A 27,982-nucleotide genomic window follows, 5' to 3' on the forward strand; every position below is an offset into this window, starting at 1 on the left:
AAAAAAAAAAAAAAAAAAAAGGATTGAGAAGATGTTCAGTTGGAATCCTTCCTAATTGAATCACCATCACCATCGCCAGATTAGCAAGGCCAGATGAAATTTAACAGAAATTAAGTTTCAAAAGAAGCAGATTATCCAATAATCAAATCCGGACAAAATTCCAAAAGGCCAAAGAAAAAAATGGTTGGCGCAAGAAGATCGACGTCAGAAACGACGCAGCTGTTGGACCTCAAGCCCCCCAGCCACCATTCGTCCTCCGTGGAAATGGCCGCCTCCGCCACCGTCGACGCCGTGTTGTCTGTTCCCCCTCGTTGTATCTTCCTCGGCGTTGACGTAGGCACCGGCAGCGCTCGCGCAGGTCAGCTTTCGTCTCCCTCCAATCGCACACACTTATATACACATGTATGTTGGCTTTTTAATTAATATGGTGCATTATGGTTTGGTTTTTAGGTTTTTTTTTTTTGGGTATTGTTTATTTGACGATTGTTCTTGTCGTTTGGAATTATCAGTGTCCCATTTCAACAACTCTCAAGATGGATTGATGATTTTAGTTTGAGGTGTGCTCTTGGTTCATATATACTATTCAGTTTCTAGTAAGCAGTGAAAGTCTTAGATTAAGGTCATTCAGGAGTTGTATTGAAATTCTCGTTTGAGTTTAGGTTGAAATCTTGAGTTTATGCATTCAATTAAGAGTACTTCTCATTTGCATTAACCTCATGGTACAAGGTATTACTCGTGGCATCTCATGTTCGGCTACTGAATCTGGGTTTGTAATTCCCTTTTATTTCCCCCCAGTAGAGGTGTAAGTAAGCCTAGAGTCTAACTGAAATTGGTGCTTTCATCTAAACTGTTGAACTTGTGTAGCAGCAGTGCAGAAACTTATAGAAATGCCAATTGACTGTAATCAGTTGTTATGGTCTCACATATCAAATTATGCTGCCATTTCATGTGTATGGACTGTGCTCAGAGGTGTTTATTCTTTTTGATGTATTTTGACGTACCAATTATGACTTCTGATTTTCTTTGCTTGTTTTTGTTTTATTCTTCATCAGGTTTCTGCAGAATCTTAACCTCCTTAAAGTCTTCAAATTTTGATTATTCATGCAACTAAGTCAATATCTACACTCTCCTTAGTCAAAGCAGTTTTTTCTCGTGTATGCTTCATGCAGGTTTGTTTGATGAGAATGGGAAACTTCTAGGTTCTGCTAGCAGCCCAATACAGATTTGGAAGGAGGGCGACTGTGTTGAGGTGATAAACAATGGACATCATCGAGTTGACATGGATCATCAGTACATAATCTTGAGCTTGCCTGAGAAACTACTTTTTTGCTTTAGAAACATAAGCATTGGGAAAACTACCCATGTGTAGCATGTTCAGTATATTGTAGTTGTCAAGAAATTATTAAAAATACTGACCTTTGTGTATTTTAATGCTTATTCATAAATTATTATTTTTGCTTATTTATTTATTTTTCTGTTCCAAATACAGCAATCTTCGACTGATATTTGGCATGCAATTTGTGCGGCTGTAAAATTGGCATGTTCCATTGCAAATGTTGCTGGGGAAGAAGTAACTGGTCTGGGATTTGCGGCTACTTGTTCTCTTGGTTTGTATTCTCAACCCAACCTTTTATGATGGTTGGCATCATAAGAAAACCATACTGCATAAATTACCAAAATGTGAGGTATGGTGGGCATGACCTAGATATAGCTCATGCAAAATGGTTTTCACGTGCAGTTGCTGTGGATTCTGAAGGATCCCCTGTTTCAGTTTCATGGAGTGGTGATTCAAGAAGAAATGTGATTGTATGGATGGACCATAGAGCTGTGAAACAAGCTGAGAGGATCAACTCATGTAACTCAACAGTACTACAGTATTGTGGTGGAGCTCTTTCCCCTGAAATGGAACCGCCGAAGGTACTAGAACCATTAACCTTCAATCACTCATTGTAATGAATAACAAAATATTTCAGATAGTTTCAGCATGAAAATGCCACGATAATTACTCTCTGTATGCTCTGTGGTATTTCAATCACTCATAGAAATCAGAACAAAATATCTTGGACAAGTTTCAGCATGAAAATCTCAAGATAAATACTCTATGTCTGCTCTTTGATGTTTCTAAGGTTTCGAGAATATATGGAGCATTTCATTAGACTTGTATTCATACTTGCAGAAAAGCAAACTCGATAGACATTTGAAATGATTTTAAAGTCTAATTGACTGATATTAATCTCACCGTCTGCTTGAGCTGGTCAAAATTTGGCAGGAGCTATGCTCTAGGTTGCTCAAGCAGTATTCTTGGTGCCCCCAGGTTACACCCCTATTCTGACCTTGAATGAACTGGAATTCTGAAATTACATGAGACAAAAAGATGTAGTAACTTTAAGTTCCTTTTATGTGGTGCATGAATAACTTAATTGGATATCAGGTGGAATCATGGAAAGTTAATAGCCAAAATTCAGAAGGCATGCCAAATTGAACTTCTACATTTGATAATCTTGGAGATATTTACCATGAACTTAATGGCTTCAAGATCAACTTTAAAACATAAACTAAAGATGACGAGTCAAAGTTTCATATAGGAATTTTTCAATTAAATTTCTTAATAGATGCCGTTAAATATCTTTTAATTTTGCCAAAAAAGGACAGTGACTATGAGAGTAAAATACATTAAATGATAGCCAAAAGCTGCTTTTACTTCTTTCCCTTTCTTTTTGCATTTAGATTTTAGTAGAAGGCTGAAAAATAAATCTTGAAGAAGACCAATAAAGGTTCCTGTGAGGAGAGTGGATGGAATGGAACAAGTTGTTAGCAAAAGAGGTAGAGAAAGACCAAGCAATTTTTTGTGGCAATTCTTAGGTATTATGTGAATTTTAAGGGCCTTACAGAAGGTATGAGAATAAATAGAAATGGTTTGCAAGCCAGAATTTCGTGTACTCTACCCCAACTTGTGGGATTAAGGCTTGATATATTGTTGTTGCTGCAGAAAATGAAATCTTCCTTTCTCTGTTTTTCTATTTCTTTTAAAGCTTAGCCAGATGGTGCCACCAACTGTTATAATGGCTGAGTAGTTCTATTTCTTGAGTTGTTCACATTGAAATTTCTTAATGCAAAAATTATGTCTCACAGCTTTTATGGGTGAAAGAAAATTTGCAAGAATCTTGGTCGTTGGTATTTAGGTGGATGGATTTGAGTGATTGGTTGTCATACAGGTAAGGGTTAATTGCTATTATGTTACTTTGGAGTGTGGACTGGTGCTGCTTGCATGAATTTGACCTAATGTCCATTCTTTTTCCAGGGCAACAGGAGATGATACTCGGAGTTTGTGCACCACAGTGTGCAAGTGGACATATCTTGGTCATGCACACATGGATCAGATCAAGGAGAAAGACTCTCGAGATATGGAAGCTTGTGGATGGGATGATGAATTCTGGGAGGAGATTGGCTTAGGTGATCTTGTGGATGGACATCATGCTAAAATTGGTACTGTTGTCAAGCTTCATTGTAAACTTTGTTTATCTGATTCTTTGTTTGATAAAAGCTTTTGGGCTACGAAACATAAACCTGATTTATCCATGTTCATGTGGTTTCTGTGGTGACTTTAAAGAAAACTTACTGCTTTTCTTATTGGTACTAATGTCTAGTGCTCTGATTTGATTAATATTTAGATGGCTTTACTGCTTTTATTGAAGTGTTTGGGCAATATACAATTTTTCATCTCTTGGAACTTCAACTTTTTTAATAGGGGAAGAACATCTGAGTTCTCATGAACTGGAGTATACTACTACGCATTCCTAAAGTTGATGGCTGGTCTAACTGTTGGAGCTAAACATGATAGTGTGCATTTTCTTTTCTTAATTTGAGGAAGCTTATCATCAGAATCTTCTTTTTCATTCTAAAGTATTTTTTGCCTCATGGAATAATGCTTTGTGTTTGTTTGAGTAAAGTTATCTTTTCACTGTCCTATATTTTACTAATGAAATGATGATTTTATGAGATTTTCAGCTTATATACAAACTTCTTAATGCCATTTAAGCAAAAATAAATTGACAATTACTTGAATGTATAACTCATGAATTCATGCAGACTTTTCAAAGAATCGTTTCATCTTGACAACTTGGAGTTTCCAGGGAGTTGATTCTAAAAGAAAAAAACATGGGTTTAGGTGTATTAGTGGAGGTTGCTTGCAAAGATTTTGTTTTAATTGACAAAACAAGAGCAAGCACTAGTAAGAACCGGAAAGAGACTATTTAGACTAATGGTTTTAGGTTCAAGGAGTAACATAAACACATATGGACTGTAATTTTACTGAAGCTAAATATAGAACTGTAAATAGAAAAAAACTTGTTGTCCAATAGACACACAACAGTGATTAGCTATGATATCTTTGAGCAATTATAAGGAGAGTTTGAGGTCAATCATGTAATAGAGTAGTTTGGATGAAATGAAAAGTGTGTAAAGAGTAATTTGAGTGAGAAGTTCTGTAGAATTGTGACATGGTTCTTGCTGTAAATTTTATCTTGGGCTTTCTTGTATAGGTTTCCCACATGACAAAGTTATTTTAGTGTTTCTTTATTACATATAAAAAAGAGTAATGTACTAATTTGATAATATCAAACTTTAACAAGTTCATTTATATACAAAACTTTAAAAATTATCAAATCTTCATGTGAATTTTCTATTTTGTATCAAGTATACACTACCATCATAAAACCATCAAGTGGAATTGACATTTGTTAAGAGCACACATGAGATTACCAAATCTACACTAAACTTCAAAAACTAATTTCAAAAATGGGAAAAAATTACCAAAACCCTAATTTCTAGCAGTGGTAGAAAAAAGGGGAAAATAAAGAGAAAGAAATAGGGGGAAGGTTGTTTTCTCTTATATTTGTCATCAAATATGTGAGTTTAGGGTTAGGGTTCCTAATACACACACACACCAAATGTTAGCGTGCACATACAAAATTAGTGCATATATCAGTGCCAAGGAAGCAAAGATGCAGAAATCATTAGGTTTCTCCCAGATCCATCATCAAATCTATGAGGTTAGGGCTTCTTTATTTATAAACACACACACTCACACACGTATACACACATACACAACACACATACTTACATAAAAGTGTTACAATGCATATATACATATATATAAACTCAACACCAATTGGTACTAAATCCCCTCTATTTTGTTGATTTCTATCAACTCTACAAGGTAAACTTCAACATTCGTAGCACCAATCCTTGTATACTTAAAACTATATGTAGTTGTTCTTTTTGCATGGATTTGTATTGCCAATGTGGTTTTTAGAAGTCAATTGACATTATACCACCTACCTAACGTGGTTAGGATAAGGTGTAATTGATTTTATATTTATATATATAATTGTGAATTTAATCTTTAATTTTGACTTCGGTTCATCAGGAAGATGTGGAGATCATGAAGAAGATGGGCCTAGATGTGTTTAGATTCTCAATCTGATTTCTCTCTATTTTGATTTTCATATTTCTTTCCTCCACTTTCCCCCTTTTCTTTCACTTATGAAAATTAAGATTTTGCTAATTTTTCCCCATTCCAAAAATTAAGGGTTTCTAAAGTTTAGAGTATATTCTATAATCTTGTGTGCCCTCTTAAAAGACATCAGTTGCATTTGAAGGATTTATGACGGTCATATATATTTGATATAAATTGAAAGTTCACATGTAGATTTGATAATTTTAAAGTTTAGTGTTTATTTGATAAACTCATCGAAGTTTTGTATTGAATTAGTACTTTGCCCTAAAAAAAAATGTTTAGAAAGTTGTTAAGAAACAATATGTGGCAAAAGTAATCTTGTTGGAATGAGAATGTTTGCATGGATGAGTGGTTTTACACATTAAATAAAGAAAATTGAGGGTTCTTCAGTGCATGGTTTGTATGGTTCTAGCACTATCATGTTGATCAACTTTTAATTGGGAGTTTGAATTTGGTTTTTGCCAGTTTTCATTTATATGACTTTCAAAATTGAAGTTGTGTTTTTTATGAACATCAAAAAATTCTTTGAAGGCTAGATCAGAAAAGTAGGCCAACCACTTAAGCTTAAGCCAAACACTCAAGCTTAGGCCTAACAATTGCTCCTAACAAGTAATTGATGTAGGGGGCCTTGGGAGCTATTGTGCTCATGATATAAAAGTTTTGTTGTTAGTCTCAAGTTAGTGGGATTAGGAATGGCCGTGGTGTCAGAACTCAATTCTGACAAAGGAAATTCTCTTGCAATTCAGTGGGAATTGCGCGGGAATTGAAGGATCAAATGAGATAAATGGAAGAATGAAGGGAGAGAATTAAGAGAAATTTTGGAGGGAAAACAGGATCAATACTTTTCCATATACCCATTCTGGTCGTGGGGCTTGGTTTATATACCCAGCCTTGGCGCCACATTTGAATTACAATCACCATTTGAATTATTCCCTAACTACCTTTTGATCTTATTACAATAATATCATTCTCTAACTATCTCCTACTTTTATTACAAGAATGCCCTCCTCTTAATGCTTCCAACTATGGGACCATGACACGTGGGTGCCCCCCAAACAACTTGGTGAGGGTTTAGGGACAAAAAAAAAACCCACCGGGGATGGTTTGGGTAGGATAATTTAAAATACCTATCGAGAGCGGGTAGGGGGTGAGGATGGGGTCCTCTACCCTATACTACTAGTTTATATATATTTTTTATTTTTATTTTTTATGAATTATAATTTAGAAGTAGTGAGAAGACAAATAAAACCCCAATCCAATCTTACACTTTCATTTTATAGAATCCCCAATATGATTAGCTTACCCACCAAAATTATGTTTATTGGTATCATATGAAAGTTAAATCCTTCAACAAGTAGAGATGCAATTGAACTAAGCTGTTCGTAAAATTCTCGAACAAGGTTTGACAATGGGCGCTTTTTATATTCATTTACTTGATTAATGAGCTGGATTTGAGTTTGCCAAACTCATTTCAACATAGTTGTTAAAGGCGCGCCAGTTCAGCGCCTCCTCTGGGCTGAGGCGAGGCGATTTCAGCGAGGCCCTCGCCTTGCACGGTGAGGCGCCGAGGCGAGAGGCGTGCCTCATGAAACCTAGGTTTTAATTAAAACCCGGGTAGCCCAATTCGCTCCTCACTCCATCTTCCTCCTGACTCCAGTCACGCTTGCATCCTCTCTTCCTCTCCTTTCCAGCCTCCCATTTTTTCAGTTCTGGCATGTATACATTACAACATATTTACATTTCTTTAGTTGTAAGTAAATGTCCACATTTTCTTTAATTTATATTTTACATTCCATTTACTTTAATACATAAATGTAAATAAGAAAGTATCCTCCATTTGGATTCAATAAAAATATCTAAAAAATCAAAATCCATAACAATAAGAAAATAGAATTTTGGTTTTAATACAAACTCGGGATTTAGCGACTTTACCACCCCCAAAATACATATCTACTATTTCTTGAAAAATTCATTAAAAATTATTTTAACAAAAATGAATATTAGCTATCAAAATACCGGGAGATAGTTTTTCAAAATGAAAACATTTTCTTATATTTCTCCTTATAATGCGCTAATCTTCCAGACTTAGAAAAATAACATTTTTCAAAATGAAAACATTTTCTTGATTGTGGACTTGTAGTGTTTATTGATTGTGAAGAGTACTAAAGCTTGTCCAAAATGTCCTCCATTAGTAAAACAAGAGATTGGAGAGTACATGCAAAAGAAGAAAAATAACAGGGATGAGCGAAATATGGCACCGTTAAATGATGATTTTCAATTTGGTGAAGGGTATGATGATGATGATGAGGAGCTGCCTCAAAGTAGAAAAAGACCCAATGTATCTACCTAGTATATTAAACAAACTCGATCACAATCGGGTTCAACTTCGGCTTCGACTTCAAAACGGCGAGTAACTCAAGTGATTGAAGAGGAGGAAAGTGAGATAGAGACTGAAGATGATGAAGACTTGGAAGAGGGAGAAGAATTGGGACAGGAAGAAGAAGATGAAGGGGTGATTGAAGGGGATGATGAAGATATTGATCTTGATGTTGATGATCTCCTTGATGATGATTGTTTAAAACTTTTTTATTGATTGTGGACTTGTAGTGTTTATATGTTTGTTTAGAACTTTGCATGATGATTGGTACTTGTTTCAGTTTGAGACTTTAAGTTTGAACTTTGATGATGTTTCTAGTTTAGAATTTGCATGATGAATGAATCAACTTTGATGTTGTTAGTTGAGAATTTGAAGATAATGAATCATTAATGATATGCATGTGTTATTATTGATAATTTGATAGTTTTTTTTTATGATTTTACAAGATTTTAAGTTTTTTTTTTTTTTTAAAAGGTGCGCCTCTCCTCGTGCCTTAGGCTCTAGGATCCTTTGTGCCTTGCGCCTTTCAAAACTATGATTTCAATAACAAGAGGAGCCCCAACTAGACATGATTTATTGGATTTAAAGGCTTGTGAATACTTATTACTTAGTATATGTTGATTTTAGTTTTTGTTTTGGTTCATTGACCTAATTAGAAGTAGCACATGAAAATTTTAATTTTCTTTTGATTCTTATATATGGGATATATGAGTATTTATTGGGTACCCATTACCTTATGGATATGGAGATGAGGGGTTAAACAAAATACCAAGAGGGTATGTGAATGGTGATGAGGACGAGAATGAGGATGTGGGTATGGGGACGATGGGAGGGGTTCCCTTAGTGTAGTCAAAGGCAAGAGAGGCACTCGCCTAGGTGCTTAGGTGAGGTGAGGCTTCTTTACTTAGGCGCTGCCTTGGCGAGCATCTTTGATGAAGCATCGAGGTCTATTCTAGTAGTTTTGGTCCTCGGACTGGTCCCTGCATTCTCCCCTTAGTTTTGTGTCACAACTCAAAGGTAGTTAGAAGGGTATTATTGTAATAAGGTTGTAGTAGTTAGTAGGAGGCTTTTTGTGAGTTGTTAGGAGCACATGGGTGCTATTTTCCAGATTTCATTTACTATTGAATAGCCTATAAATAGGCCCTAGTATGTAGAGAAAGGCATGTTGAAACAATATAGTGAATTCATATGTTCCCTCCATATTTTCTCCCTCTCATTCTTCCTAGTTCTCTCTCATTTCTCTTAATTTCTACTCTATATCTCCCTCTAATTCTCCTCCGTTTCCCTCCCAAATCCTTCCTAATTCCTTCCTAGACCCTAGCTAAATCCTAGGGACGTGACAAATGGTATCAGAGCAAGTCCTTCCTCGGCTGTGATTTCGATAATTCGTATCAACTCGATTCGAAATTGAGAAGCGAAATAGAGCCGGTTGATTCTAGGCTGTGACTGGCGATTTCGAGCATTTGTTCCAATCGGAGTTTGAAGGACTTGAAAGCAGATTGGAACCGAGCAGAGCCAGGCTAACCTCGGCCAGAATCCCGATGGTGATTATCGGAAGGGCGAACTGAAGTGGAGCAAAGAAATTATCGGCTAATACTGAGGCGCATCAGAGTAGCAATTCCGTGAAGTTAATTCAGCAAGTCCACAAAAAGAATCGGTTCTCTGGAGACTGCTACGAGTATTGATCGAGGTGAGCAGAGGCGAATTAGAAGCCACCACTTGCGTGGAAGTGGATTGGTAGGGCCAGAGTGTCAGCGACTTCTGGCCATTGATTGAGTAGCGATTTAAACGAAAATTAAGGCATCGAAGAAAAGCCGATCGAAGTCGACAGCAATTGCAACTGCTTTCAGTGACCAACTCAAATCAGGTAGGAAGAGGAGTTAGGCAGCGGAAGTTGCTTCGGAAGCGAGACAGTGGACGATGATTGGGTGGCAACTCCGCTGGGGGAATTTGACTCGCATCGATTGGGGTAGAAAGCGACTAGTTGCAAGGCGGAACTGAACTCAAATTTGAATGGAGAAGCCGAGCAAAGCAAACATCGATCGGAAATGAATCGGATTTGAAAGGTGAAGCTGAGGCGCGATTGAAGCAGAGTCGTGGGCGATTCAAGAATTCAGAAGAATTTCAAGTAGATGTCGGTGATTGGGTGAGACTGGGCGATCCTTGAATCACTTTGATTCCGGCATACTCGCTGCTTGTGGTTGAGGCGGGAAGGCAGGCGCGGTGAGGAGCAGAAAAAACAGGTCTAGGTCACTGCATGTGATTGAGTCGTGAAAGAAGGTGCGATCAGAAACGGTACAGGGGTGAATTTTGGCAATCTAGAGGAATTATTGCGAGCGGGATGATACTTCTCTGTTATTAATTTCCAGTGGTGATTTTCGTTTGAGAGTGGGAGGCGACTTTGATGTACTGCAATGGAACCGATCATTCCTCGGCTGTGAGTCAGGCAGCTCCCAAAGCAATATTAGCAGTGATCAGTTGCAGTCGAGGCAAAGCAGCGACCGAGGCAGAATAGGTTACTGAATTCAGGTTCCAGTGAATTTAGATTGGCTGAACTTGAAGCTGCTAAGTTGCGGCAATCAATTATCAGTAGGTCTGGGTGATTTATTGAAGCAATTTCAGTGACGGAATTTCGGTGAGTTTGGAGTACCGAAATAAGTTTCCGAAGGGTCTTTGGAAGCTGATCAAGAGGCTGTTACAGGGTGCAATTTCAAGAAATTGAACTGAAGAGATGGCCGAAGGACTAATTGTTACAACAAAGGAAATTAAGGACCTTCGTAGGCAGCTGGATCATTTGTTTATAATGTGTTCACATAAATTTCAGATTGCTAATGGGACTTTATCGACCTCAATTCCAAGTGTTGATTGGGCCACTATTGCTCCATTGGCTATTCCGGTATTTGACAGGGATAGGCCAAAATGGTGGATTCGGCAATGTGAACGGGTGTTCTACCAACACCAAGTAGATGAAAAGGAGAAGGTAAAAATGGCTGCAAGTAATTTGAGTGGAATTTCATACGTTTGGTTCCAGAATTGGAGCTGGGGAAGGGTGGAATTGAGCTGGCCGCAGTTTGTAATTGACTTGTGTAATCGGTTTAGAGAAAGGATCAAAACCTATATGATCAATGGAGCTTCTAAGGCTGTTAATCTAGAGATGCAAGAAGCTGATGAGGAAGAAAAAGAAGCAGTAGAAGGGATCGAAGAATTGGGGGATGGCAGTCCAATGGTTGGCAGCATCCCAAGCACTCTCACTAGTACTAGAAATCTAGCTTCTAAAACCCTCAATATAACACTATTGGAGGAGGTAACTGTTGAGGATGAAGCTGAGATGTTTGTTAGAAATCCGGGAGCCAAAGATCTTGGAGTGGAAACAATCACAACAGCCTAAGATTGTGGAGACCTTAAATCTATTTCTCTTGAAGGAATAGGAATGGAAGGAGTTGCTAAATTACCTACTATGGATCAGGTAACTCCAACTGAGAAATTAGTCAATTGGGAGGAAACTTGTGCCTTAATCGAAGTGGATAACCAATGGAGGGCAGTTCAAGAATGGTTAGAGGTTAAGGGAGGATGCTTGCATGATATTGATTACACTAAAACTTTTCAGCAATATGTTTCTGATTTGGAGCAATGGAGGAAGCAGAAGGATAAAGCGAAACAAGATGAAAGGAAAAAAAAGGAAAAACAAGATAAGAAGAAGGAAAAACGAAGAAGAAATCAATGGGTGAAGATGGGCATTGGATAAAGAAACGATAGCTTGGTTGTAATAAGTTTCTTGGGGACAAGAAACCTTTCAAGGGGAGGGGAATGTCACAACTCAAGGGTAGTTAGAAGGGTATTATTGTAATAAAGTTGTAGTAGTAGTAGGAGGCATTTTGTGAGTTGTTAGGAGCACATGGGTGCTATTTTCCAGATTTCATTTACTGTTGAATAACCTATAAATAGGCCCTAGTATGTAGAGAAAGGCATGCTGAAACAATATAGTGAATTCATATGTTCTCTCCATATTTTCTCCCTCTCATTCTTCCTAGTTCTCTCTCATTTCTCTTAATTTCTGCTCTATATCTCCCTCTAATTCTCCTCCGTTTCCCTCCCAAATCCTTCCTAATTCCTTCCTAGACCCTAGCTAAATCCTAGGGACGTGACATTTTGTTTGTGTTCTTTAATATATATTGTGTTTGTTGCTTTGAGGGTTCAAAGAAGTTAATTTTGAATATTGTTTTCAGATCAAGAAAACTTAGTTAACAATCATGTTTTCTAGATTTTCTGTTTTTGCTTGAAAAATATTAAAAAAATTTGTATTTAGGAATGTTTTAGATGTTTTATAATTATATGCATTATTTGATTGTCTTTTTCATATTAAATATATTTGTTATTAATTTAGTGCCTTGCTTTTCTCAGGCGAGTCCTTTTTGGCACCTAGCGCCTTTAGGTGATATGAACATCATAGCACCTTAAGGGTGCCTTTTGCCCTTGACTACCTTGGGTCTCCTACCAATACCCTCCAGATTGCCATCACTGGATCTAGAAAAAAAGATGAAATAAGAAATAAATGAATTGGGGGAAGTTGGAGGTGGCACCTAGTAGGAGTAAAATGTTGAAGACATTTTAGATGGAACTGCCATGCAACATGAATCTAGTAATGTGCTTCTGAGAAGGAATGATTTCATTCATGTTGAGGGTGCTCAAACAATTATAGGAAGCCAAGGAGGATATTGGTGAGGCAATAAGAAAGGACATGATTGTCTTAGATATAATGAGGCTAGGTAACTGTTCCCATGTAGTTGAGTTGACTTGATCTAGCATATGCCTTGTTAAGTTATCGGAGATGTATGATTCGAACAGGCTTTGGTAGATGAAGTCAATGTGGTTTTTTGTGGTTTTTCATAAAAAATGTCAAGGAAAATGCATTACTTACAAGCATAGGGATTTATCTTTTTCAACCATCATTGAACTTTGCATGCAGCAGGGTAAGGCTGTGTACATTTAACAACCCCCCCCCCCCCCCCAAATGACAAGTGTTGTGTGCACAGGTGTTTTCTTGTTGTGCCGACTGCTAAAAAGAAATAGTTTCTTGTTGCACCATGCAAAGACTTATTTATTTATTTATTTTTGTGAAAATTATTTTGTGAACAGGACGAAGTGTAGCTTTTCCTGGCCATGCTTTGGGTTCTGGTCTGACACCTACAGCTGCAAAGGCAAGAAACTTTGCACTGAAGATTTCACACTTCACATTGAAATCAAGTGACATTTTTGTGAGGTCCATTTTTGAAGCAAGAACATATATTTAGTTAATGAAATAGGACTGCATCTCTTCTGTTGCCTTTTGAGGGTGTTTATGTAATGCCTTTTCCCATCCCTGAATTATGCTGAGAAGGAATTTGTAATTTCAGGAATTGGGTCTGGTAGAAGGAATTCCTGTAGGAACTTCACTGATTGATGCTCATGCTGGTGGTGTGGGGGTAATGGAAAGTGTGCCAGTGCCAGATTCTGACTCTCAAGGTTATTGGTTTTCTACTTCTTGTCATAATCTAATAATTTATCATTGAGCCAAAACACTTCCTGACAATGTTTGGTTTGCCTAGAGTTTGATGAGGATGCCATTTGCCACCGTATGGTATTAGTCTGTGGAACTTCTACTTGTCATATGGCTGTATCCAGGAGCAAATTGTTCATCCCAGGGGTCTGGGGACCCTTTTGGTCAGGTATGCTATGGTAACTTAATGTGATGTCCTTATTGTGCTAGCTTTTTAATCATGACTCCTAATATATTTTAAATTCAAGGCCTTGGGATTAGCTTTGAAATAGCAGACAATAAAAAAAATAAATATTTCTGACTTAAACAAATTAAAGATTTTTGGAGTATTTCCCTTCTGTTGATCTTTATGTCTACTTTAGTGAATGTTTTGGCTGATGCTTTCCTATTTTTGATCTGGCGGTTCTCGAGTGAGTGGATATGATGCTGGGTAACACCAAACTCTTCAAAATGGTTCATAGTAAAATGCTACTTGTTTAGGATAATAACTTGTTTCTTTCCTTCAATTCCTTTTCTAGATCAAGGTCTGTTTACATAATTTAGAATGGTTGGAGAGGCAAAAAAGTAAATCATTGGTTGATTCTTCTTCTGTTATATTATTTCCTTGTGGAGTAGTTCCTGACTAATAAATACCGACATTTTCCTTTAAATATGTTCAGCCATGGTACCTAAGTATTGGCTGACAGAAGGTGGTCAGAGTGCTACTGGTGCTTTATTGGACCATATAATTGAGGACCATGTTGCTTCTCCTCACCTTGCAAATCGTGCTGCGTCTCAAGGTGAGATATTCTTTACTCTTAATGTTATGATCATGTCTTATTGTGAAAGATATGGTTGACTGGTCCATGCATAAATTTGACTTGTGTACTATTTTGGGGTTAGTATCTTTTCTCAAATCATTTTCAAGTTATCCAGGTATTTCCCTGTTTCAACTGCTAAACAAGATGTTGGAATCAATGATGTATGACCTGGGTTCTCCTTTTCTTGCTGCCTTGACCGATGATATACATATCCTTCCTGACTTCCATGGAAATAGGTAAAACCTTAGAGATTCTAGTGATTCAGGCAGTTGTATTTCTGAGGCCTCTTTATCTGTCTCTCTTTCTCAACCAAGCTGTTGGCTTGCTCTTTAAGGTCTCCCATTGCAGACCCAAAGGCAAAAGGTATTATTTGTGGCTTAACTCTTGAGACAAGTGAAAAGCAGTTGGCTATTCTATACCTTGCCACTATGCAGGGTATTGCATATGGTACACGCCATATTGTGGAGCACTGTAATGCCCATGGGCATAAGGTAAGAATGCACTTTGTTCCTATAATATTAATTTGTAACAAGGTTAGTCTCATATTAAAACATTCTTATTGCTTGTGATATCTTCTCTTAATAGTTTTATAATCTAAAGCAGAAGGTTAAACATTTCTTGTAAGATACGGGATAAACTTTATGAAAACTATAATGAGTTCAGTACTCTTGGTGTTTAGTTTGACCCTACTTATCTTTTTTGTACAGTAAGGAGAGATGGTTATCTCCAAACTGTGCTTTGACATGGACCTCTGTGAGCATAAAAATATGGTATTTTAAAATTATAAGTTATCCCAATATGCCTTTTTGTTGATAGCAGAGATAGATGTATATTTCTGGATCTGCTTCAGTTTGTTGTCTTCCAATCTTTCGGTGGTATCTAAAGTTACCTCTTGAGCCCATTTCTATTTTGGTAGAAACAGTCACCAGACCTTTTATATTTATTTGTTATCCTTCTGGAAGCGACCAAGAAGCTTCAGATGTTCACTTGTTGTTACATATCCTATTTCACTCTCAAATGTGTTTTATACGTGACAATTTCTGAACAAGATAGAAAAAATTGTTATACCAATTCCAATTCAATTTAGAGTCAAAAGTCTAACAGCTACACTGATATTTTGAAAATTAATATCATTTATTCCCTTGCTTACCAACATTTGTCAAGCAAAGTAATTGTAGATATTTTTATTTAGAGGAAGTAATTCATTTGTGAAAAAAGTAAATAAATGACTTTGCTTTGTGGGGAAAAGAGAAAAGACGCACAAATGGAGCTGGGAGGAATGGCATGCATGGATTCAGATGTTATATATGAACTGTCCCTGTATCCCTTAAGTGGCTGTCCTGACACTTCTTTCTTGATAAATAATTTATCTGTAAGATGTTTGAAACCACTGCTTGGAACATGAAGTGGTGATCTGAGTGCAGATGGGATCCAATCCCTTCATGACAAGTTTAAAAAAAATGAAAGAAACAGAAAATAGAAGCATGACAGAATGTGAGTGAGGATAAATGAAGTCTCTTCAATTTTCTGTTTGCAGATTGATACGCTACTTGCCTGTGGTGGACTTGCAAAGAACCCTGTTTTCATTCAAGAGCATGCAGATATAATCGGTTTCTCTCTTTCCCTCTCTGTCTCTGTGTTTGTGTGCAAACATTACATGGGCACTCATAGGTGTAAAGTGTGTTGAGAGAAGAAATAACAACTCACTTGTCTAACGACACTCACAACAACATATCAAGCCTTAATCCCACTATCTGGGGTCAAACTCTGGTTCAATTGCTTCATTATTCTTCATTTTTTTTATAATGTTTGCTTTATTTCATTTGGAAATATATTATACGTCTATGGAACATGTAATTTCTTTTATTATTATTATTGAACTGAAACAGATATAGTCACTATCTAAACATTGATGTCAAATATGCATAAAACGTACACGCTGTACATCTCCTACACTTTCTTAACTCCTTTGCCATAACTGGCACCCTACCACAAAATAATAGGAACATAAAGACATGTCTGCTCTCAACTACTTTATAGCTTCCCACAATAGACGGTCTGGTGATTGGACTAGATTCCCTTGTAGGCGGACGTGCACGCACACCCCCCAGGCAGCTGGTGTACCTACCATCTTGGGCAGCAACCAAAGGGCCTCACCGGGTTAAGCATACTCCTGAGGTTTCCCCACTTTTCCTAGGGAGAAAAAAAGAATTTCCTATAATCCTACACTTAAACATGTGTGCACTCAACTTCTTTGTCACTTCCAACAATCATACACTCATGTAGACATGATTGAATTAACTTCTGTTATTAATTAACTCCCAACAATTCAGCACTCTTGTATCCATTATTTAATTAGCTAAAAACAATCCTTCTATTAATTCAAGCAAGGGTCTGAACTCCCAACATAGTCCAGAGTGTGTTGAACTTGTTCTCTGCTAAAGCTTTTGTGAGAATATCAGCTGGTTGAACATCAGTGTTGCATCATTGCAGTTCGACCTCTTCTTTAGCTACCGGTTCTCTGATGAAATGACATGTCTCCATGTGTGCTTGGATCTCCCATGCCGGGCTGGACTTTTGACAATGCAATATTGGATTTGTTAACACAAAAGATTAATATTGGTTTCTCTTGCTTTTGCTGCTTCAATTATTTCCCTTGAACAAATAGCATGACAAGCCATAGCAGTGATTGCAATATACTTGGTCTTTGCTTGACATTGTTGTTAGGCACTACTCTTTGGGTGTGCACTGGATAACTTCATTGGGCATGCATAATAATCCATAAACCATGCACACCATGTAAGCATATAGAAATTTGTATTTGTATTTGCCCCCAAGGAGGTCTGAACTCTGACTATAGAGGAGAACATTATAGTCTCTTAATACCAGGCCAAGGCCAAAACTTTGAGGTCACAAACTTGTCAATTTTCATGAAATAATATTTATTCCCTGTCCTAGAGTGGCGACAACCACTCTTCAAGTATCATATTTCATCTGACACAAGCAAGGGAGGAACAAATTGTCATCATATGCAATTTTTCTTCATGAAGATTGGTGATGCTGGATAACAAGTGTTGATGAAAAGGATACAGAGATAATAGGATAAGGGTTAGATCAGTACAGGTTTTGTTAAGAATCCTGCTCTGATACGATGTTGATGAAAAAGATAAAGAGAGAATAGGAAAGGAATATGGGGAAGCCATATCCCAATTGGGATGGTAGAGCTGTATATGTATATTAACATGTGTGGGTGGGTGGCAGGGAGGGAGGTTTCATCAGGGGAAATCTCAAACAATTGCATTTCGGTTCAATCATTTGATTTTTTATTACATCACTAAGAAGATGAATCAAATCATCAAACAAATCTTACCAAGAATAAAAGCTAAAATCTAAACAAATCTTACTAAAATCAAATTAAAATAAATCAAAAATAAAAAATTTCCTATCACTTGGCCCTTAGGTTTTGACCAATAATTCTTTAAAATATGGCCATTTTAGCTACAATTGTAACACTAGGAAACAGACTTGTGTTTATTCCGACAATCCTTCTCCCCATGATTTGATTCTCCACAATGAGAACAAGATGGAGAACTAGTGTTATTTCCTCCGTTGAAGTTCCTCTTCTGGAGTCTCTACCTTTGCTTTTTCTATCCTTTGAATTTCCCCAATCACCACATCCTCCATACTTCTTGTTTCTCCCTAAGTCTTTTGAGCCTTCTGGTTTTTCTTTCACACTCACCTTTGATCAAAATGCATACTCCAAGGAAGTTTCTGTTACCCTGTTCAAGTGCTGCTCCTGTGCTGAGAGAGATCCCATTGGTTCAACTTGTATGTATTCAGAGAAATCTGTAGATTCTTCTTTTGCGAAATCTTCTCAATGATTTGTTGTCTTCCAAAGTTTCTCTGTAAGATTTAAATTTTATTCACAGGAAAAAAAATACCTTTTTGAAAAACCCCTAAACTGAATCAGAAGGCTTTATTAATAAGTTCTTGAAATTTCAACTAAGTGTCTATAATTTGACCAACAACCTTGCTTGAATCTTGGTGCTCCTACTGAAGCAATTTCCATGCTTCCTCTGATATGTATGGCCTCGTCCAAAACTTGTTGAATTATGAGCAAGGCTTTGGCATCTTTCTTTTGCTGCTGCTTTTGCTCTTTTAATTGAGCTGTTGGCATTCTTAGAGCCTGCTTATGGTCTTCAAGAAAGCAATTCTCCACCAAATCCTAGAGATCACATGATATAAAGGTTCTCATTGTGTTGACCTGCCAAAACTGATAATCAATCTTGTAAAGACTGGTATATGTTGCGAAGAATTTGAAACATGTTGGCAGTTGGCACCCATGGTTCGGAGGATTGGCTCACTAGTTAATTAGCGTCTGCTACCTCAAATATTGAAAAAAGAAAGAATAACTCACTAGTATTGCAACAATCACAATGGAATGAAATTTCTTTATTATTATTATTATTGAACTGAAACAGTTATAGACTGTCCAAACTTTCCCAACTCCTTTGCATTGACTAGCACTACTACACCATAATAGGAACATAAACTATGGGCCTGCACTCAGTAAGTTTCCATAATCCTGCACTTATCAACAGCATGCACATAACTACTTGTAACATCCCACAATCCTAACTATATATAAACAATATATGCGCTCAACTGATTTGTAACTTCCAATAATTCTGCACTCATTTAGCCATGCTTGAATTAACTTCTAACAATCCTGCACTCATGTAGCCATGATTGAATCAATGTCCAACGAACTATGTGTTTGATTGCTTAAAAAAACATATGCATGTAGAAAATATGTGTATATCATATGTAAAATTACATATGATGCATGACAAAAATTTTCAGTAGTGGATCTGAGTTTGAGCTTTGGTTAAGGCATCAACTATCCGCTAAATATACTTGGTACTTTCTTTTGGTTGGCATATGCTCTGAATTATGTCTTGAATGGTAGCATCTGTTAGACTGTACGTAGCTCATCAGTAATAAAGTTGATATGATATTATGCAACACGTCAGAGTGGGAACTAAGGATGTAGTTCATAATTATAGTCCTTCCTCTAGGTTACCATCAAGTAGGTTCCTCTGTTGGTTTGGAAACAAGGAATTATATGTCTGCTTCTTAAACATACCAAGCTAGTCTACAATGATTCACTTCCTACCTGAGAAGGGAGAAAGAGGATGAGAGAATGGAACTTTGCATGAATGAGAACACCAGAATGACCTATCATCAATAGAATTTTTGCAGAACTAGCTACCTACTAGGCTCAACCCCAGCTTGCTTGCAATTCTGGGGCGGAAGATGCTAACTTGACATTGCTGAATTTGTGAAGAGCTAGTATCTTATTCAATATTCCTGGGCCTTTAACCCAACTAGGTTTGGTTGAGCATGATCTTTGCTTATCAGCTTCATTGTCTGCGTTGTCTGCACATTGACGAATTCAAGGCTTGATTTTCTATCATTTGCTCAGGTTATCCTATAATTCTGCCACGAGAAAGTGAATCTGTGCTCTTGGGTGCTGCCATTCTTGGTGCTGTTGCTGCAAAGAAATACTCTAGTCTCCATGAAGCCATGAAGGCACTCAATGCACCTGGACAGGTATCTATGCATCTACCGTCCTTAGATGTATCTATTTTATTAGTTTTAGAAAAGCAAGAAGAATGGGGAGGCTGAATCTGCAGTCGAGGCAGAACCTTCCTGCTTGTTTGGTAAATATGTTAGCTAGCACTTGCATTTCTTTGCTTCTTAATCTTAAGCATCTTCACATCAAGATTGCTATTTAATAGGAAGATTGAGATGACTTGTATAGCTTCGGTTTGTTAAAACTTGCATGTAGTGGATTGGGATCCCCTATAAATCAAATAAGCGATATAAAACCTGAAGACATGATTACCACTTTAATCTCGTTTTTCCGCGTGTCTCCAATAGCAGCCAGTAATTAGCTTTTGACCTCAGTTGACTTGAGCGGGAGAAATTTACTTTTTGTTTTGGTCTGTTCTATATTGTTATGGCCCCAGGGGGAGGTTCTTGATCTTGGAAGAAACAAACATAAAACTTGCTGCCTCTTTTTCAATTTCTTCTATCCACTCTAATCCTGAATTACCATTATATTTTTTGCATGATCATTGCAGGTTGTCCATCCATCCGAAGACCCAAAAGTGAAGAAGTACCATGATGCCAAATACCAAATTTTCCGCCAACTTTATGAGCAGCAGCTTTCTCACCGTTCCCTTATGGCTCAAGCTTTGGCATAGAAGAAGACTCTTTCCTGCACCTCTGTTGATCAAATGTTTTATTGCCATGAAAGATGAGGTATACTCACAAGGAATAAGCTGGAAGCTGGAACTAAAGGAACGGGTAACTGTTTTGCAGATAATATCAAGTGTAAAGCTATTTCCCCTCTTGCTTTTTGTTTTTGGTTTTAATTTGTTCCCCCCCCCCCCCCCCCCCCCCCCCTTTTTGTTTCACAAATATCAAATATAAGTTTGGAATAAAAATAAAATGAAATAACGCATTTTTATTTTTTGTTCAATCTTAGTTCCAAACATTGTCTTTTATTTGTTTCGGCAAGCAAGTATTTCCATCTTTGTTGAAAACTCTCTTTGATCATGACCTTAATAATTGATAATCTAAATCGAATTAGTTTCATACACAAGTTTCCTAAAAACCCAACGTTTTGATGGGATTTCAAACATGAAAATTATGTAAAAATAGATGCCATGTTTGTAATGGACAATATGATTTTGTTGGTACACGGTTCCGTGCATGACCTTACTCTTAAGAAGATTTCAATCATTATAATATAATATAATATAATATATGATAACCTCGCTTTATTAAATTCTATTTAATTCTTTATATTAAACAAACTTTTCTTGCCGAGCTCCACCAAGGTCAAATTCCCTGACACCAGACCCTCTCTTTCTCTTATAATCATCAATATGTGTGTATATATTAGTGCCAGCTCTGTGTATTATTGTACCTAATACACGTACGGAACATACGCTTGTTCCAGAGGTCAATTTCTGATTTGTCACTGATTCTTTTCATTTCAAATGAAGCTGAACCAACCAGTAGCCAATTAAGGCCCTGTGCGCTAACATGCAAGGTGATAATAAGATAAGGCAAAGTCAATTATATTTTCTTGGATGCCAAAGGAGTTGGGTTTGGTTGAAAATTAGGGGTTGACAATAGTGAAGTGAGGGCAGATGGCTTGGAGGGATTAGCTAGCACTGTCCATGAGCTCAGCAACTGCGTCTGCTGGTGGCGCCCTTGTTGATCACGCTACAAAAAAGTGCATGGGAGATCATAAGATAACAATATTCTGATTAATTATCATACGGGTACTAACTGTTAATTAATTATATAAGGAAGACTAGTCATACCAGTCTCCTTCAAGGAATATTACTGTTCATTATTAACATATATATACATAAAATGTTATATTGGAGTTTGGTAGTGACATATGTTTGTGATTATAGTCTCCTTCAAAAAATATGAAGAAAAAATTACACGCGACACTTCTTTTGATTTATGATAATTGTAAGATTTGTTCTAGATGTGTGAAAAAATGAAGTGAGTACGCTTAATATTTAATGTTATATTATTATTTTTTTGTTATTAGTTAATTTTAATTAAATATTAACAAATAATTAAAATACTCGTATAATATAAAAATCATTTCATTTTTTTTTTTATGTTTTCCTCCTTTCGCTCTCTTTTTATTCTTTTTTGTTCTCCAACAAAGTTCGATGACACGATAGTGACATTATCAGTAATTTCTCTATCTCTCTCTCTTAATTATGTTTTTCTCTATCTCTTTTCATTCTCTTTTGTCCCCCAACAAATGTCGATAACACGATAACCCCCCTTCTCTCTCTCAGGTGTTCTCCTTTTTGTCAAAATCATACCTAAATGTTGGTTTGACTACAATAATGGTTGCCAGCTACCAACAATTATTCGCTGATTCTAATTTTTTTATCTTTTTATTTTATTTTTTAAAAAATTAAAAGAGAAAAAAGTGAGAAAGAGAGAAAAATAAGAGAAACAAAAGTTAAAATGACCATTTTATTCTTTTATTTAAGAACACAAATGATTATTATAATTTTTACAATATAAAAAAATCATTCTTACAATTAAATCAAATCTCAAATATGGTTATTACAATTTTTCCTATATTATACAAACGTAGTAGAAGGGTCAAAAATTTTAGTCCAAATGGGCGGCCAATTTTTTGACTATTTTTCCCTGAGTCAACAATTACAAAATTTTTGGGCCAAATGTCATTATTCATTTCATATTATATATATGCATTTATTTATTCATAATTCTACACAGTTAAAAGGGTAAAATTACTTTTATGTGACTTAAAAATTATAGGCTTAAATAGTAAAAAAAACTTCTTAAGTAGTGTTTATTAGTCAAGATATATAGGTTAAAAAAATAAAATTTTAAAAATATTTTAGATAAAAATAATTTTTATTATGTCTGTTAAATTTATTTGACAACTCATTAAAAAAAAAGGTCACTTGACTTTTTATCTAAAATTTTATAAATAAATTTATTTAAAAAGAAAGAGATAAATTTATTTGTGTTATTACATATAAGAAAAAATAAATTATATGTCTCTCATCTCATAAAAATATAATTTTTAATGTATTTTAAAAAAATTATTAGATAATTTAATAAAAATCTTAAAATATTTTTTAATTTTATATTAACTATTTCATATCTTAATTTAAATTTTTTAATTTTATTATTTTTATTTTAACGAACATTACCTTAATAAAAACAAGTGTAATTTCATGCACAAAGGTCATTTTTGACCCTGCCTCCCTCAAGCTGTCGGCTCCTCCTGCCTCCCCTTAGCCATCGGTCACTGACGGTGGCCGCCCAGCGGTAGTCACCACAGACCGCCGTCTCTTCCCTTAGTCACGGTGACAGTGACAGTAGGTGCGTTTTTTGTGTAACTCTTTCCACTTCAATCTTGATATTTGATACTCTCTTTTCACATAACATTGCATTTAAGCCATAAGTTGCATTGCTTTTTATAGCTTTGATTTTCAATTTAAGCCAATAGATTATTTAGTTTATTAATCTACCATGATGATTTACCATTAATTAATTGAATCATCTCGACAATTATCTTGTATTTTGAAATTAATTATCTTTGTTAATTTAGACATCCCCTCACACTCAAGATCATGGCAGCGGCTTGGAAAGTGAGCTTTGGTGAACATATTAATGAGCAGGTTGGCTGAATGAGCGGAGGACATATATGCATAAAGGTGTGAGTGCTATGAACAAATGATATGCATGGAATAAAGTGGCAACCACTCTTAATATGTTTTTTGTATGAAATTTTAGTGCTTGTATATACACGTTTACTCACATATTCACACGCACTCAAATGACAAAAATACTCCTTATTCAATTGAAAAATTACCTTTCCCTTCCTTTGGTTGCATCCGACAACCACTTTTCTCTCCCCATCTCACCTTTTGCACTCCAATTACTGCTGCATTCTCTCTCTCTCTTTATGGTGGAAAGAGAGGATGCAGCAACAATAGACTTGTGAGAGGTGAGGCGGCGAGAGGCAGTTGCTGGAGATAGCTAAGGAAAAGGGAGAGAAAAAAGAGAGGAGGTGGCCAAGGGAAGAAGAAGATAATTTTACAATTGAACGAATAGTATTTTTATTATTCGAGTATTTGTATGTGAATTTATGAATAAACGTACGTATATGTACAGGTAACAAAACTCTTTTGTATACCCATGGAAGATATCATAGTCATCAATTTGAATAACGCAGTTAATCTAACCACAAAGCCTCGGGGAAGGGACACCCATGTTAGGTAAAAGTCGTCGTAATCAAATGAGTTCTGATGTAATATTCGTCAAAAAATAATATTCAGTTTCAATACTAAAATGAGTAACTACAGCTTTCTTTTTACTGCGCCAAACAATAATAGAGTTACCAAAAAAGAAGCAAAAGCCTGTGGCAGCACAATGGTTTGAAATTTCAATAGGCATGTAAGGCAACAATAGTAGAAGAGGCAAAGTAATGAAGGCTATGAAATAGGGTGCCTTTGACGTAACGAAGAATGTGGAGGACAGTAACATAAAGGGTAGCTAGAGACAATCTTACTAGAGGCAAAGACAAACTTGATGAGATTGGTTGACAAAGCTAGGTGGGGGGTACGTTGCATATAGACTTCTCCGTGAAAATCATTGTTGAAAAACATGTTTTTCACATATCTCAGAAAAAAAAGAGGCCAATGATATGAATAGACAAAAACACAATTAGATTATGAAAACAGTTAAATGTGGAACAAGAGTAAATGTTTTTCATAGTTAATGCCATACTATTAGATAAATCCTTTGGCAACAAAGCGAACGATTAATTAACAAAGCCATCAAATAGAGTTTTAATCTTGTAGACCTATTTGTATCTGATCAAAAGTTTGTAAGAGTAAAATTAATAGGATCTCTAAACGCGAATTTTTCTCAAGACATTTAATTCATCTACCATTATTTGGTGTCAATAAGGTTATAAGTAGCCTCGTAATAAGAGTAAGACTGGTGAAAAGTGTGGAGCAACAAAAAAAATTACCAAGAGTGAGACTGGTGAAAAGTGTGGAGCAACAGAGAAAATTACCGAGGCAATGAAGGGAACAATTACAAGGTCAAATCATATAAGCGGTGGGGGAAAATCACACTAAAGATCATCAAATTTTGGTGTCTTTTGTAATGTGATCATTAAACTTTAATTCTTCACAAAATGATCATAAAAGTTTGAAATATTTTGTCATTTGATCACATTTAAGATTTTTCAGTATACATTCACTAGAACTTCTATCGTGGCGATGACATGGTGTTAAAGATGTATAAAAACTACTAATAAAAATGTGACACGTGGCACGCCCCCCCACCCTCCCCCCCAAAAAAAACCAAACCCATTCTCCTTTCCCCCATTTCTCTATCTCTCTCTCTTGCCTCTCTCTTTCTTGTTTGTGTTTGCAACCCTCAATTTTTGGTCACCAATCACCGCCGTTTGCCTCCGTCCCCGCCTCGATAGCTGTTCACCGTTGCTTCCATCATCGTTCGTCGTCGCCTCCATCGTCGTTTGTCGCCATTGCCATCAACACTTTTACTTCATCAGCCACTACTTCACCCGCTAGTCACCACTGCTTCGCTGCCCCTTTTAATTATCCAGTGCTTCGTCGCCGCCTCCAACTACTTCAGTCACGCATGCATAAGAAAGAAAGAGAGGGTCGTCGTCGTTCGCCATTGTCTTTATCCCCATTTGTTGCCGTTGCCATCAATGCTTCTATTTCACCCACCAGTCACTACTGCTTCGTTGCCACCTCCGGTCACCTGATCCTTTGTCACCACCTGCGACTACTTCGGTCACACATGGAGAAGGAAGAAAGGGTTGCAGACGCAAGCAAGAAGAAAGAAAGAGAAAGAGAGGGAAAAGGAGAATGAGTTTGGGGTTTTTTATTTTTTGGGAGGGGGGCTGTGCCATGTGTCACATTTTTATTGGCAGTTTTTATACACTCAATTGATTGTTTACCATGTCATCGCCACTTCTGTACCACATAATTGTCAAGACAGAAGCTCTAGTGAGTGTATGCTAAAAAAATCTTAAATGTGATTAAATTGTCAAACATTTTAAATTGTTATGATCACTTTGTAAGGAATTAAAATTTAATAACCACATTACAAAAGACATAAAAGTTTGATGACCTTTAGTGTGATTTACCCGTGGCTCAACCATGGGGAAGGGAAGGGGAAAATCACATTAATTTTATAGTGTCCGTATTGATGAGATGTGCAATGCCTGCTTAATTTCATACTTCCAAGGAATTTCACTTTGTAAGACTTCTATTTCTTTTGGCTTGCAACTTTTGTTTTCCCGAGAAAAAGGTTAGGACTTAATTGATTTTTTAATTATTTTAATTTTAATTTTACAATTAAATATTAAAATTATAATTTAAAAAACAATAGATAAAAATGAAAATAATGACCCAACAACTGAAGGGAAAATGGCGAAATTTTATTAATATAAAGAAATGGCGAAGGAGAGAAAATGATGAAAATAGCTTTATATCGATCAGTTTGAATAGGAAATATGTCATAGCCCATCTTCACATTCGCAGTGTGTATATATATATATCGAGAATATATATCTTTGATATAATATTAATTTAATTATGACTTTTTTTATTAGTTATAAAAATCCGTATTAATTCATCATTCTTTGGATATGCATTAAATAAATTCAATGAACACACAAAATAGCATAGAAATCACATTTACTAAAAAAGCATACAGAAATGTATATGCGGTTCATCTTTAAAAAATAATTTAAACTCTTAAACTATAGAAGATATCACTATATATGCCCTCTTGCTATTTAACCATCCATTGGGATGAACCCAAGAGTTGTAGTCTTAAAAACTGTATTGAGTAAGAACTATGTTATAAGTGATATAAGAGCCCATCTAGGACCACTTTAGTTCAGTAGCTACAGGCTAAAAAGTTATCTTTAGTTGAATTGAAATATGAATTTTTAGCTCATCAAAGACAAGAAAAAATTTCAGTAGTTTTAATGGCGAGGTATTGCGTATGTTTTCCTTAGTGGCTAACAGTGTTGAGTAATAACATGTGTACGTGGTGCTATACTTTTTTTTTTTTTTTGATTTTTTTAAAGACGTTTTAATTTAGTCCTGGGGATTTAATACACACACTTTCTGATTTTTCAGTGCAGTGTGCATGGTTGCTGTACCCCCTGAACAATCAAGTATAAATGTACAGCCATTTTAACGGACTATTAATTCCTTAACAAAATATCATCATATATTCACATGAGAGATTAATTAATTTAGCATGATGGATACACTTGAATGAAGCATTAATTAAGGAGAGCAGATCACCAATCATTCCTCATTATTCTGGGATCTGTAGCTAACACCGATCTGATCTTATCTTGTTAATTATCAAAAAAACCTTCACCAGCTCACCTTTAAAGTATTAAGAATGGTCTTGTTGATGATGCAAATACACACACACACACACACACACACACAATGCAGCATGTCAATGGAGAGAGAAGATCAGATTCTAGCGATGAGACAGAGACAAGGGGAAACGGGTTTTCTTCCTCCCCAAGATCTGAGTCCATTTGATGATGATAGCAAAATTTTTATATATATATATATATATATATTAGTATACTTGGGAGGGAGCTTTCTGAAATTTGATGGTTTCCTCTTGTTAATTTGTATCCAACTCTGGTTCTGGATCTCCTTTTCCTCTCCTCTTGATTATGAAAATGATTAGAAAATTATAATGGTAGCGAGCCGAGGTCAACCAATGAATGCTTTTCTCTGAAAAGCTTTGAATTAATAAGGCCCCTCCTCTTTGGTTTTTTCTACTTTTCTCTTCAAAAATTGCCTCAATTGCCTCCCCTCCCTATTCTTTAATACAAAACCCTAGCCACCTTGTGTAAACTAGGGCCGCTGATACTAATAATTTAATTTATCAGAATGTGAACATGATCGGCAAGTTGATGAATTCAAAGAAATTTACTCCACCAACCGTGCAGTTTACGTGTAAGTTGAGGCTGAATTGACAGAAGGTGTATGTATATATTAAAGGGCTAATTAACTTCATAATTGGTCTCGATTAAAACTATTAAATTGAAAAGCATGTCTTCAATTAAAATTATTTAATTA

General features: G+C 36.1%; 1 protein-coding gene across 3 annotated transcripts; it reads left to right on the plus strand.

Annotated features, from left to right (window-relative positions):
• The first annotated feature begins 26 nt into the window (after nucleotides 1-26).
• On the plus strand, nucleotides 27-20,760 carry LOC127806896 (uncharacterized). Of its 3 annotated transcripts, none has more exons than XM_052344468.1 (16): nucleotides 212-358; nucleotides 510-557; nucleotides 1,170-1,290; nucleotides 1,490-1,607; nucleotides 1,739-1,917; nucleotides 3,133-3,215; nucleotides 3,302-3,486; nucleotides 13,032-13,093; nucleotides 13,289-13,397; nucleotides 13,481-13,600; nucleotides 14,091-14,210; nucleotides 14,347-14,467; nucleotides 14,566-14,722; nucleotides 15,769-15,841; nucleotides 19,717-19,844; nucleotides 20,378-20,760. In XM_052344468.1, exons 5-16 carry the CDS (start codon nucleotides 1,813-1,815, stop codon nucleotides 20,498-20,500), a joined length of 1,386 nt encoding a protein of 461 aa, XP_052200428.1. In that variant the 5' UTR covers nucleotides 212-358; nucleotides 510-557; nucleotides 1,170-1,290; nucleotides 1,490-1,607; nucleotides 1,739-1,812; the 3' UTR covers nucleotides 20,501-20,760. The 3 variants fall into 3 exon arrangements, with proteins under 3 accessions (XP_052200427.1, XP_052200428.1, XP_052200429.1); XM_052344469.1 differs by having other exon boundaries at nucleotides 1,170-1,249; XM_052344467.1 differs by lacking the exon at nucleotides 510-557 and having other exon boundaries at nucleotides 27-358; nucleotides 1,170-1,249.
• Nucleotides 20,761-27,982: the final 7,222 nt, after the last annotated feature.

Source organism: Diospyros lotus, chromosome 7 (assembly GCF_014633365.1).
Source record: "Diospyros lotus cultivar Yz01 chromosome 7, ASM1463336v1, whole genome shotgun sequence".
Classification (NCBI taxonomy): Eukaryota; Viridiplantae; Streptophyta; class Magnoliopsida; order Ericales; family Ebenaceae; genus Diospyros; species Diospyros lotus.

Coding starts and splice junctions, on each gene's coding strand:
- LOC127806896 (XM_052344467.1), top strand. CDS start 181: ATGGTTGGCGCAAGAAGATCGACGTCAGAAACGACGCAGCTGTTGGAC. Junction 3,487..13,031: donor TGGACATCATGCTAAAATTG/GTACTGTTGTCA, acceptor TTTTGTGAACAG/GACGAAGTGTAGCTTTTCCT. Junction 13,398..13,480: donor GCCAGATTCTGACTCTCAAG/GTTATTGGTTTT, acceptor TGGTTTGCCTAG/AGTTTGATGAGGATGCCATT.